This window comes from Melanaphis sacchari, unplaced genomic scaffold, assembly GCF_002803265.2.
Source record: "Melanaphis sacchari strain LSU unplaced genomic scaffold, SCAv2.0 Contig12_pilon_pilon, whole genome shotgun sequence".
NCBI classification, from domain to species: Eukaryota; Metazoa; Arthropoda; class Insecta; order Hemiptera; family Aphididae; genus Melanaphis; species Melanaphis sacchari.
Window position 1 is genome coordinate 2,040,402 of NW_020270527.1, and position 15,077 is coordinate 2,055,478.

General features: G+C 27.8%; 1 protein-coding gene across 4 annotated transcripts in view; it reads left to right on the top strand.

Moving 5' to 3' along the window:
- Nucleotides 1–7,642: 7,642 nt before the first annotated feature.
- LOC112591136 (spidroin-2-like) overlaps nt 7,643–15,077 on the top strand; it is a 9,354-nt gene continuing 1,919 nt past the window's right edge. For 2 of the 4 annotated variants that reach the window (XM_025334835.1, XM_025334838.1), the window contains exons 1-4: nt 7,643–7,929; nt 11,943–11,990; nt 14,360–14,391; nt 14,464–15,077. The exon at nt 14,464–15,077 is cut by the window's right edge and continues 182 nt beyond it. In XM_025334835.1, coding sequence (XP_025190620.1) covers nt 11,963–11,990; nt 14,360–14,391; nt 14,464–15,077 — 674 coding nt within the window. In that variant the 5' untranslated portion in view covers nt 7,643–7,929; nt 11,943–11,962. The remainder of the gene's footprint in view (nt 7,930–11,942; nt 11,991–14,359; nt 14,392–14,463) is intronic. The other 2 variants (XM_025334837.1, XM_025334836.1) reach the window with 2 other exon arrangements.

Sequence of the window (15,077 nt, forward strand, 5' to 3'; positions counted from 1 at the left end):
TTATATGTTTAATCTGTAATTATACTATAAATAAACATGATATGAAGTGACAATTATATAATATATATGAATGTGTATACACAGTATTACAAACGCACGTAAACTATGTGCAGTATATGTACGTACCTATGTACTATAATTTTTAAATAATAGAATTGATTTATCGAATTGAATATGATATCAAATTTTCAAAATACATATTACTAAAGACCGGATTTTGCATATTATGCATGTTCATATTTTTATAAGCAATTGCATGCAATAAATGGGTTTTCATCAATCATACTTAAATAAATAATATTACAAACTTTTATTTTGCATATTTTTGCATATTTTGGGTTCAAGTGCATATTTTATATAAAAACGCATGTTTTTACATAATACGTATACACTAAGTATAAATTTAATTTAATTTTATAATTGTATGAACAATTATTATATATAAATTTTTCCACAATACAAAAATTGAAAATATTTTGTTTCCGTATTAGTTGGTAGGTAGGGAGGTTGTCGAGTTTTAAATATGCGCCCATAACAAGCGTTGATGTGGAACGAAGTTTTTCTGCATATAAACATATTCTCACAAATCGCCGTCATAATTTAACCGAGATCAATATGGAATATATTATTGTTACTTATTGTTTTTCTAATATCGAATAAATTAAAATTTTTTTCATTTTTATCATCATTATATAATATAATAATATTGTAGTTTATTTATATTTTCATAATTTATATTTTGATTTTAAACCTTTACAATGAATAAATAGCTGTTTAATCAAAAATTATTTTGCATATTTTGCATTTTATCTTGCATATTTTGATTTTTTATAGTGCATGTTTGCATGCATATTTTACAATTTAAAATGCATATAAATCCGGTCTCTACATATTACTATTATGTTGGACTAAAAAGTATATTAATTAATTTAATTATGTATACATTGTAATAATATTATAGAATTAAATTTAATACCTGTTAATAAACACAAATATGCGAATATAATGAATTTAACTACTTCCGTGGCAATAGTTTATATACATAATTTATACTCGTAATTTCAGATATTCGACATACAATTTAGTGTGTTCAGTTAAAAATAATAACACGTTGTATCAATCAATAAGGAAAAATGTATAGATTTCTATATAATTTTATTTATCTACGTAAGTACCTAAATAAAATTGCTGGTATTTATGAATATGCAGTATAATATATATACCATATCATTGTGATGTATTATCCTGGATAAGGCGTACATGGTCGAGTTAATCACATAATCTGGTCATAGCATTAGATTTCATATTATTAATACGTTTGTATTTTTAGAAATATCTGTCACAACTTTAAACGTACCATAATATTATAATAATACTATACTTTTATAGATTATAATTATTAATACTGCTGTTTTAGATTGTAGTTATATTATTTTTTTTAAATATTAAGTGAGAATTGATGATTTATAAGTAATAATATAAATATATTGTTACATAACTTATAAAATAATATCATACATAATTATGTAAAGAAATATAAAAGTTATTAAATAAATTTAATATATTTCATATTATAAACATTGAAGTACATACCTATACTTGAACATTAAATTTATTAAGTATTTAAATTAATTAGTTACTTAAATCTATATATTTTTTTGTACGACCATTACATATTATAAATAGAAATAATGGAAAAATAAAATTACTTTATAGTTGATGCAATATAAGGGACACTTTATTCAGGTGTTAGACATTTTGCATAATATATGAAATTAAATAATTGTATCATTACTATTTATCATAAATTAAATAAAAATGTATTTATATTTTCAAAAATATTAATTTACGTTTAAGTTTATTAGAATATTCTACTTTTATATTGATCAATCGCTCAAAATATGTTTAACGTATTCAGTTAAGTTAGAGAGTCATTAAATATTATGTAAGTACATCTTTAAAGTATAAGTTTTTAAGAAAACTAATGTAAGTATAAGTTTTCAAGAAAACTAATGTAAGTATAAATATATTTATTTGTATTGTGTGTATATATATGTATAATTCGGATGATCATACTTCATTATTTATACATATTTTTATTTTGTGATGGATTTATTATATCTATTTATCAGCAAAATAACAATATATCGTATTTGTTCGATTAAATTGAATATTCGAATTTAACAATTATTAATATAAGTATCTATATATGTAGTGTCATCATAAAATGATATAATTAAAAAAAAATTCATCAATAATACATATATTATTGTATGTTTATATTTTTCATTGATGATAACGAATTTTTAATATTTTAATATTATATTAAAAGTTAATAAATACATATATAATTAATTAAATGATAATATGTTCAGCAGCTGATTTATACACGATAAGTATCTACCTACCAAGCGTTTAAAATATTCATTACCTACATTGTTATTAATTATCCAACAAAATTAATTTCTTACAAGTAGTTTAAATTTGATGTTACTCTGTTAGAACATATAATATACAACTATATATATTTGTAAATAATTGTAAGTTAATTAATTATTAATTGTTTTATTATACAGTAGATTTATTACGAAATAATACAATTTGTTAGTTTATGAATTAATTAACAATATCAAATAATATAGGGTTTATAATTTGACAAGTAAATCGCAAATAAAACAGTTTTTGTCAGGTATGTCGATTTTTTAAGTTACCTGAATAATAAAAGTCTTTTGTGTCGATTAATTTATAAATATACATCAATAAATTGCACCATAATAACAATACTGATGAGTTATGATTTGGAAAAAAGTAAAATAATTTGAGTAACTTAATTTAATCTAAAGGTAATATTATTATTCATTATCTTAAATTCTAATTTTCGTTGGTGTATATTCTGTTTTTATATATCTATAATAACATTGTATCACATATGTATAAAGCAAAGTTTTTATTATGCAGTGCTAGTACAAACGATACGTATACCTACACCAGTTGCCAACACACACCTCAATATTGTTTAGTGCAATCTATGTAGTTTATTAGGTTATAAGGATTGGTAGGTATAACTTTTTTAAAATCCATTTTTATTTTTACCTGAGATTTCTGGTGATATCGATAAATATTTCATATAATAGGAGCTCTGTAGCGTATTGCACATAAGTTATAGTTATAACTAATTATATGCTTAAATTACGACTATATATAATATGTAGTACTCTACCAAATATTGACTAGACACCTATGATTTAAAAAATAAAACACAGTGTGTTATTAGTTTATTTTGCAGAAAATAAACTGTAAGCTTTAGATTAAAAAGCAAAATAATTTTTTTCAATATAAATTGCAATTTTATTGTAGGAACAGAGTTATTTAAAAATTAAATTTTATTGAGACAATTGAAAACTTTTTATTTGAGCAATAAGTTAAGCATTTCTGTAAAATTTGGAAAAAGTTACTTGTATAGTGCATTTAATTTGACGTCAACAATTTACAATTCTATTATATGAGATATTTCATGTATCATTATATTAATGAGTAATGAAAAATGAGTAATGATTCATTATGTATCTGCAGCTATCAGTCTAAAAATACAGTCTTATCCGAAATGTAACTTTGACGAATTTATTTTGTTATACATTTTATACAATATTTAATAGAATAAGTATAATATTATAGAGGTCGTAGATTCTGCGATGCAGAATATTTTTACGCAAAGCGTTTTACCAATTTTCTACTCCTGGAAGAAATAATAAATGCTTGTTATAAAAAAAATATTCACAGTTGGTATAATTGTACAATTGAAATGTAGAAATGAAATGAAATCTTTTTTTATTGTTATTCCCTTGACTCTTAAATGGTTTTATTATTTTTTTTTAATTAGATATCAACTATTTGTTAGATTAAATAACATGAGTTAACGAGTTCGTTAACCAAGGTCTTGTTTATACGGTTCCGAATAACATTATGTTAATAATATTACACAAGTTAAATTTATTATTGTTTAAAAATTGTATTTACACATTGCATCGCAATACTGCTACCTAATCTAAGCTTTGCTTATTACACCGATGAGAAGATTTTTTTTATTTGGATTTCATATAAATGCATGTAAGATAAAATTAAATATTTTTGCGTGCTATTTTGGACGATATTTAATATTTAATAAGTTTACATTATATTTCTAATAATCAAATTAATTTAATGAGAGTATTTGAATACATAAAATAAACTTCAAATGAAACATAGTATAATACTTATCTAACTTGTTTTAAACGTTGAAATGTAAACTATTATAAAATTAGTAAATATAATAAGTTAAATTTTCAAAGTACATATTATACCCGACTAAATAAAACATTAATTAATTTTAGACATATTATATTTAAATAATATTTATTCAGCATAATTAAATTACGTATTATCTTAAAATAGATTTTAATAATAAGAGCCGATACGTAAACCAACTGAGTTATGCTCATATCTGTATGGTAATGGCCATTATTATAGAATTAAGCTCATCAACTATTTAATAAAATATAAATACATACTATCTTTCAGCTTTAATTTAAACTACATTTATTGAATACTTGACAGATTAATACCGGGTTAAGATTCTTAACTTAAGAAGGTATGAATAATCATTTATCATTTAATGAATTGATATCAAACTAATGATCCAAATTGAATATAATTTAATGATCTCTAACTGGTCCATTAGATTTTAGTGAACCAATTAAATAACCAATTTTTTTATGTAATTCGATTATAATATCATATTTAGGTACTTATCCATATTATTCATGAATCTAAAATTGTTATATAATTAATAAGTGTATTTAATAATTCTAAAATTTATTTCAACTGTAGATATAATAATAATATTATGTTCATAAACAATAGATGATTTGTAATAAATCAATATATTTTTGAATGGTTTAATATTTCGTGCCAGTATTAAAATATTACTCAATTTTGTTAGCTTCCATACTTTGTCACATGTTTATTATATCACTGTACCACTTTTTGATGTGTAATACAATTTTACAAAAAAACATTTCTTAAGTAGTCTGATTCAAGGTCTGGAGATGTCTCAAGTGATTATAAAATATTTTCCCAAAGACCTTTTATTTGTTTTAGACTAATTGAATCTTTATCTTAATTATTGTTTAAGTATAGAAATGAAATATATTTCATTGGACGTTATATACAATTGAATATATGTATTTATAGGTGTAATTTAAATTACTATACTCTCTTTATTGATAAATAATGATCGAAACTTGAAAAAGAAAAATAGATAAACCTGAAATAATAAGTCTAAATATATAATATATTCCACATTTTTTGTAGTCATAATTCATAAACGTTTAAACATTAAAGTTATTGACTATTTTCATTAAACAATAGATATTTGAATAGTTAATTTTTAGTCTTTTAGATCAAATCAAACAATCAATGATATAAAATCAATAGTAAATTAAAACAATATATATTCACATGTATAATACATTTTATGTACTTATCTAGTTTTAGTTATTTGAATTATTTTAATATTTTCAATGATAAATACTGATTATAATTTAAATATTAAAAAGTATTTAGACATATTTTTTTATATATTCAAATGATTTAATGAGGATTCAACATGTTTCTAAATAATTTACCGATTTAATGATGTAATTGTAATATTAATTTTCTATAAAAATTAACTATAATTATTGTAATTTTATTGATATATTATTTGGTAATCCTACAATACTATAATAGTAATTTTTTTAAGTAAACGTTCATCTGAAAAGAATTGACATCTTAACACAATATAATAAATATTTTTAATGTTATACATTTTTAAGTTTTATACTTTTTGAAATGATGTAGTACATTTTGAATTTTATATTTTGAAGTAATATATTTCTTAAAAAATGTTAATAGTTACATAAAAATCAAATTTTAAACAATATTAGTTAGTTATAATTTATAATTAATTTAAGTTACAGATAAGCAAAGCAATTCATTAAAAGAACAAGTTTAATAAATATTAACTGATCAAAACATCGAGACTGCAGTAAACAAGAAGTCAAAATTTTAAATAGCAACTCAACTTGATTTCAACACAATAACAACAGATTAATCAAAATAGGTACTATTATATTTAATTTATGATAAAGATAACTTAGACATAGATTAATTAATATAGGTACTATGTTTAATTTATGATAACGATAACTTTACTGCATATAAACGGAATCCAAAACGTTTCATGGAAAATCACCGCACTCTATGTAGTATAATATGTAGAATAGTTATTTACTTAATAAATATATATAAAATAAATATTATAACAATGTGCTTCCACACAAAAGTAGAATTAATAATAATTGTACGTGGTATTATTTGTTAGTTATTAATTATTACTAATGCTCCGTGTAAGGTAATATACTAATTTTATGGACAAGTTAAACATTAAAATCACATATTGTACAATAATTTTATTATTATTGAATTGTTTAGGAATATATAAAATTAAACTCTATATTAAAACATTAGAATAGAATGTATAGGTTTAAAAATTATGTACAATATTCCATTATGCGTATATCGGATCATCCATTTAATGTAAGACATTTATTATTTCAAAAATGGTTTATGTTTATTTTTTTTTTTACCTAATTTTAAGTAGTTGTAAGAAAATATATTTTAATTCCTTATTAAAAAAACAGAATATTTTTCGGAGTACTTCGATACATAAAAATCTGATTTTGGACGAGTAATTTATAAAATATTATATACGTTTAAAGTTTAAAGTTTAGATGAATACAACGGAACGGTACTAATCTTGATTCACTACTATGCTCATCTAAACTGTTAAGTTCTAACTAATAACTGCTTGTCTGAAATTTAATTTTTAAAAACAAAAACAATCCCGTAAATAATATTCTGTTAAGAAATTTTAAATTAAAAATGTGTGTATGTTATCATTCAAAAGAGTGAAAAACTTTAAAAAAAAATTATGATGATTTAACGACTTAAAATTAAGTAAAAAAAAAAAAAAATGTTATTTTCATAAAATAAATGACGAGTGGTAGATACGTTAAATGTATCGGTCCGTGCACCGTTGTCTCTGCGCGGCGACCGATCGATCCCGGGTACGGCAAGCGAATGTTGCGTATAAACACGAAAACGTCGTACGATGTAATATAACGATGAATATAAAATATCATAAATAACATTAGCCGTACGTATAGAATAATAATACGAGATAATGTATAACATTCGCTATGTCATACTGATTGTGCTGTTGCTATGTGGCGGCGGCGAGAATGGTGGGCGTAAGTGCCTATCGCACGGGGTACAACCCGGGCGATAACGGCGCGACGACGCGGTGATGTCTACGGCGCGGCGGCGGTGCAAGCGTACGCGCGCACGAGACAGACGCGACCTCGTGACGAGACGCCGCCGCCGTCGCGAAGACGTCCTATCCGTGAAAGTGCTCATCTATGGCACGGGGGGACGCCATAGACCCCACTGCGGCGTGCAGGCGACGGCGGATGACGTGTTCCGCCCCCACGGTCTGCGGCCCAAGCTTTGGTCGCGGACCTATAAATAATCGCGTGCTCCCGAAACGAACACTCACAGTCGACCCGCTCGCCGCACCAACAGGGACGCATACAACTGCCAGCGCTCGCCATCACCGCATGTAAACCGTGTATTATTTTTATTCTATTAAAAATAATATCCGTACGACGCCGTACGTCGTGCGTCTAAGTCTTCGAGTGTGATCGCTCAGTATTAATAATAACAACAACAGTAATATTATAGTGTGATTCGCCTACGGAAGTAATTTTCTTTGTGCACTTTCAGTATACTCGTGTCATCCGCGGTGTCCACCCGCAGATACCGATAAAATTCTATCCGACTGTCGGCTAAAAGGTAAGGAGTCTGATGTATTTAATACAATATATTAATATGCTATTTTATCGCTGCACCGATATGACAGATATTGTTGTACAGTTGGGATACTCGCGCATCCACTGTTGCCGTGTTCTAACCGTGTCATTTTTCACCGTGCCATTCGCTCGAGTATTTTGTATTCGTCTGCAAAATCAATATCGTAACGTTTTTTATGTACCTATACCTATGCACTTGTACATATTATTTTGTACGCTTTATAGTTGTATACCTACGCAACGCGAAGGTATTGTATGATGTCCGAATACATTTCTCGAGTTTTAGAAATTAGCTACTTATATTGTATATTATGCACTTGCGTAGACCAGAACAGTGTTTAATAACAGTAGTCTCTTTGGTACCAAACAAACGTTCAGAAATATCATACATATCCTTATAGGTATATTATTATATGTACGTCTTATATGGCTATTTGGTTAGCATGATTTATGTTAATGTATAATTTTTACTTGCAACACTCGGGCACCGTTTGCTTTTATTTTCACGATTATTTTTTTAAACTATTATTATTTCTGTTTAAAATATTATAATATAAAATATTTCTTCATATATTATATAAGCTGATGTAACAGTTTAATTTAATAAATGAACATTTTTGTTTATGAACTTAAAAAATCAAATTAAATAATAATCAATATATTACGTGTAAATCTATGTTAGATACAAAATAAAATAAATATTGACTTTAAAATAATTCATTGAATTAAGCGTTAATTATATTCTGTAAAAATAGTTATTAAAATAATAATTAATAAAAGTTGCAATTTAAAAGTCAATAAGATTTCTAAAAAGCGTTTAAAAAATTGTTAAAAACAGAAATAAAAACAATTTAAAGTATTTTATTATGTATAATTTAAATCAAATTTACTACTGACATAGCTTAGTGTTAAACCAATAGAACTAAAAAGTAAATGTCTAAAAAATTCAAACTATTACGTATATTTATCAGACTGCTTTCTATCAACATGCGTAATGTTTAAAAGCTAACATTTCATTATCACTCTAATAAATTGTCAGTCGTTATTCAGTATGTTACATTTTTTTTTTTAAAGTATTGTTTCTAATAGTGAATAATTTAAAAACAATTAACTAATGCTTGACATAGTACTTAAGTCTGAAATATTAATATACAGACATTTCATGTCTGGTTTTAAGTTATCTATTCACAACGAAGGACATAGTAACTTGAAATAATTATGATTTATAAGTAATAAATTATACCAAAAACATTAAAACATTTTTTTTCAAATCATCAGGTTTAGTTTTTGTACATAGAATACAAAATAAGATGGTTGAAATGCAATTTCCATGAATTGGTATATAACATAGAAAACAATTCGTAAAATTATGCTTCAATCGTTCGAATAACATAAAGTTATTTTTGTAAACAAAAGGTAGAGAAAATAAAATGATGATTTGATTTTAAGCATTCATTTTTTTAGTAAAATACTATTAAAACAATTTTGATAGGTAATTTATCAATTTAAATGTTTAAATGAATTACCTACCGTTATGAAATAGGACGATAGCCAATTGTAAAACAAGTAATTATCGATTAATGTCACGGTGTGATATCGAATTTTCAATCCCATTTCACTAACATCAACCATTACCATCAATATACGATGTCCGAGAAAACAATGTCGAGAGTGCGAAATTGAGAGGTTTGACGGACCCACAACTTTCGTTGGTATTTTGTGCAGGACTTATGCACGTCAGGTGGCTTATAATATCATATTATTATACATAGATACATCTGTCGACCGAAATTCGTTTTTAATTATTGTGATTTAGTACGCAAATATTCTATGTTACACAATAATAATATGCTATTGTGTACATGTGGCAGGTCTATATTCGTTCCCATTATAAAACATTGTAAATAATTATAATAAAACAAATGTTAGACGTCTCATATTGTTATATATATAGTCTTATAGATACACGATATACACGGGTTTTCATGGTATTGTGCGGTCACCGGCGCTTACCCGTAAATCGTATAATTAACTGACATTAATCGGTTGCAAAATATCATCATCGTCGCGTTTTTAAACCATTTGCTGGGTCACATCCGAAATTGGAACAGTTTTTGAGTGTGAGAAGAAACACATCGGCGTGTTATAATAATAACGGCGGTGAACAATCGTTCGGAAACGTGTTACGTGATTCGCGCATAAAATGCTTTGCTTGAATTTATATTTACATAGGTACATATTTCACAGTAACAATAACGCGTACCAATATATTATTATATTGCAGAATAAAGGTTATGTATGATGGTTACGAAATGATAACCGTCCGTCCGAATCGACCGATCTAGTTTGTTATCAGGATTTGAATGAACACCTAAAGTTTTAAAATAATATTGTAGTTGTACACAAAGATGTACTCATATCAGATTTTTTGAACGTGTCCAGAATACTTTTCGGTCTAGTATCTATTTCCATTTTCCACTAATAATAATACAGTTGATATATTTTTGAACATCAATAGGAATGTGAGAATTGGAGGGGGTGAACTTCAATGTTATTTCACAAATAATTTTTTTTTTCTCAAAATCTTTAAAGTGTTTTGACAAAGTATCTAGGTCTAAGAAGAAGTCAATAACAATTCCACTCGAACAAGATTCAAACTTTACATCCATCAGTTCAGTAAAAAGACCATCCGATCCTTTGCTGCGCGTTAACAGGTTTTCTTTCTTTTTATTCACAAATTGCCAAAAAGTACCTATCAATTTAATAATTTTACCTAATAATTTTTTCTGCAAAATATCGAGAGCATAGCGTGTTCGTATAATACACAGTACACCATAATATGAAAACGCCAACGGTTAAATACAATATACCTGTTTTACTATTATTATACGGCATTCAAGATCACCGCACCGTTTACATAACATAATGTAATAGATATTTGAGACGACGCTATCGATTTACGCTCGTTTATTTCACCGTGTCGATCCATCGATGGTCCGACACAACCACAGTACGTGCCACGAACAATATAACGAACGCATTCAGTATTATAATATTATGTTGCGACCTTACAGCAGTATATGATATGAACTTCTCGACCCGATTGGATCGGTGTAGACGACGTGTTATTATATTATTATAAAGTTACAGCTCGCGGGTCGTAAAACACGAGTAAAAAACACATTAGCCGCGCAAAGACGAGTCGCCGACCGCAAAAATTAAAAAAAAAAAAACAATGAATTCGATACGCGGTGTGGCGTAGGTTATTAATTTCAGCTTATTACTACTGTTTCGTTTGACCGAATGTGAGTGAAAAATTCATAACGGGAATGGTCACCGCCGGATTTTCCTAGTTTGACAACGATCTCGTAGACCTTACACAGTCACACGCGTCTACTCTTGAACTTTGCGTGCGCATATTACACCGGAATGACCATCGCGGCATCGCTTTCATTCTATGCCCGTGCAGTGACTGAATGGAACACTGTAATTATCGCATTATAGGGACATTGACCAGGCCGGAGGGTGACGATTATTAAATATATATATATATGTGGCCACGCACCGCATTAGGTACCAATGGTAGCAATATTTATAGATGTATACATTTATTGCGCGTGTGCATTCCGATTTGATACAGACTGGTCGGAACTGATGACCCGAAGGACGTGTCGACGGGTATTAAAAAATTATAAACTTAGTTCTGCGCCAGACGTTTCCTTCATTCGGTGATTTCGATCCAGACAGGCGCGATCATTAATGAGGTGCATATATCTATCGTTGTTGCACCATTATGCAGTTGTATCATTAAAACGAATACTATCGTAGACGCATTAAATTTGAAAAAAATCAGCCTAAAACAATAATATTTAATAAACTCGATGTCGTGAAATACGCTGCCCAATTGATAAAATATAATATTTTATACTGCACCCACCCATATCATAATACGTAATGTTATTTTAAAACATTTGTTTTGGTTTTTTATGTTTTCAGGTGGTGGTGTGCAAATCATCATGAATATGTCTTTCTTGCAGTTGCTGTGTAAGTAAATAAAATAAAAATAGTAGGTAACACGCGCGATCCATTATTATGATTATTAATTGACGATGTTATCGAAGACCTTCTTTACAGTCACAACTATAATTGTGTATGAATAATATATTGTTACTGCAGATAATATGCGTGCGGGATTTGTGTGTATTAAATCGATAACATCACGAATTCTATTGGTTTCTATTCCAATTGTATGTATATAATGTTACCTACGCTATCGAAGCATAATTTAAATTGCTGCTCGATGGTTTTTTTTTTCCGTAAAATTTCGACAGTGCAATTCGTAATTGCGTTCGTGATATTAGATTAGCTGTCGAATGCACGTCGAACACAAGTTATGTTTATAATAACATTTTACGATAAGATCCCGTGGCAATAATAATAGACGAGTGTGCCAGTTCGTTTGCAGACGATTTTCGCAATGAAATGCCGTAATTGGCATTAAACGACCTAGAGGGGTTATCGTCGATTCCCATCCCGAATACGTGTCGTACCGATTTCGTGGGATAAATGTCATTTGGTAATGAATTTTATTTTTTTTTCCGTTATGCCGGCGATTTGTGAACTTTCAAAAATCGTTTCACAACTCACAATGGGAATCTTTAAAAAAATAATAATAGTAAAATGTAAATATATTACATTTCTTCTCTCTAGTAGAGACGGTACACATATCGACTGTTATATTTCATCCAGGTGTTTTCAAAAGAAAACACGACGGCGACTGTACTGAGCTAACAGAGCTCGTGCATGAAGTCGTGACCGTGCGAGATGATGAACGAGACGACTACTTCATCTCCTCGGCTGGTGGCTTCGTTGCTCAATTTGTCCGAATCTGGCAAACCAAAACGGCCGGGGCTTGCAAAACGGTCTTAACAGATGGTTTTTCCATGCAATTACAATATTTGTTCATTTCGTTCACCTTATTGTTTAAACCTCACAACAATAAAATAATATTATATCGTCCTAGTAGATTAATTGTTCCACATGACGGGTCACACCGTCGAACTATAAGGAAGTCACAGCCTGGTGGTCAACAACGTGTAAGCTCCGGCAATGGAGATTGTATCGTGAACGCTGTAATACAATTTTATTGAAAAAAATATATATGAGCGCGTAATATTTCGTTTAAATAGTTTATACAACACCATAAAATTCATTTTACAACGAAACTATGCGTGACAGCAGTACATAGAATATTTTAATATCAGTAAAATGCTATTGCCCAGTATTTGTTATTGTAAGAGTTATAAAAATAAATTGCTTAACAATTAATATACAAGAATATTCTATAATAAGTCCACAATAAAAGTATTTTAAGTGTATTTATTTTTTTTCAGTGATTATTTCCACTTAACGCTTTTAAAAGTTACGAATAGCTACGACTCATAAACATTTTAATATAATACTATATTAATCATTAATAATATTATTTTTATCAGAAATTCAATTTTAAATGATCGATTTAATGAAGTAAAATTACTTATTTAATAAAACCAATAAGATTCATTTAAGACAACAAAAATAATTTGGAATATTAAAAATTCGATAATTGTTTTTTTTTATTTATTTAATCAAACATTCTATAATTATTTATTTACTATAAGCATGTGGGAGGGTATACTTTTTTTATCTTGATACATATGAAAAAAGCAGCCACCCGATAGTAACACTTTATGTCTTTACTAGGCTTGATTGATTAGGATTAGTTAAGGTTTTTCTATTTTAGAAACAAATTTTTTTTTATAATGCTTGTTCACATCGATAATTTTATCAAGTCCAAATAATACATAATACACACATTTAATTGCTTTGTTTTAAAAAATATTAGTTTTTCAGTATATGTACTTTTTTTAAAAAATCTGAAAATGTATTTCAAATATAAAGAGAATGCTGATGATTTAATTACAAGTTGGTAAATGGTGCTTGTAGGTTTTCATATAAAATAATATCTTACAAGAAGTAATTAATATTTACAACATGCTAATAAAGTTTATTGCATAATTGTTTACTATTTTCGTGAGAAAATTTATAAACATATCTAGAGAATGAGGTCATGTGTTAAACAAGTAATGCTCGATTTTTACAAATTAAAATTGGTGAAATCAGTCGTTGCTGTTAACAATAGATACTACAATTTAAGTGACATAATGTTTAGAAAAACTTTAAACCTAAACAAGGTTAAACTCTTTAATCAGATATCTAATTACATTATAACATATACTTTATTTTATTTTATTTTAAAGTAGTTCACAAAATCGCGTACATAATTATTTGTATATTATTATGATTGAATATAATAATAATAATTGTACATAATACATTATTTGTGAAATAATCATTTGTTTAACATGTTTCAGGCACTCTTTTTGCATTATCCCATTATGCATTGGTAAGTGTTTCATAAATGTTTGACATATTAAACAATTATCATTATTTAATAAATTGTATGTATCGATTTTAGGCACAAAGTGGTTATAATTACAACAAACCATCAAATCCCTTAAATGGACCAACTACGCAAAGACCATACGGAAACGATGGATTAGCAGCTAAGCCATCAGGCTCTAGTTTTCCTTCTTCATTCCCTACAACAGTTTCATCATATCCAACTCAGGCTGATCAATTTGGTTCTACTGGACCTACTGGTACACCCAGTTTTACTGGTGGATATGGTGGTCAAACAGCTTATCCTACATCTGCACCTCAAGATTTCACTACTGCTAACTTTCCTAGTTCAACCGCACAAAGACCAGGAAACTTCCCTACTGGTTCTGGTTCATCACCTGGTTATGGTTCATCTGTTGATGGTTCTTCTGGATCAAACACAAGACCAAGCTATGGTCCAAGTGGACAAGACAGCTTAGGAGCTCCTCAAGGTGGTAATGGATATGGTGTTGGATCAGGATCTGGTTTTGGATCTGTAAACTCAAGACCAAGTGGATTTGGTGGAAGTTCAGGAACACCAAGTTCAACTGGTTTTGGAAGTGGAAATGCGCCTGGTAGTTATGGAAGTGGGAACAATGTAGGAACCACCGGATTTGGAAGTGGAAGTGCTCCTGGTAGTTATGGAAGTGG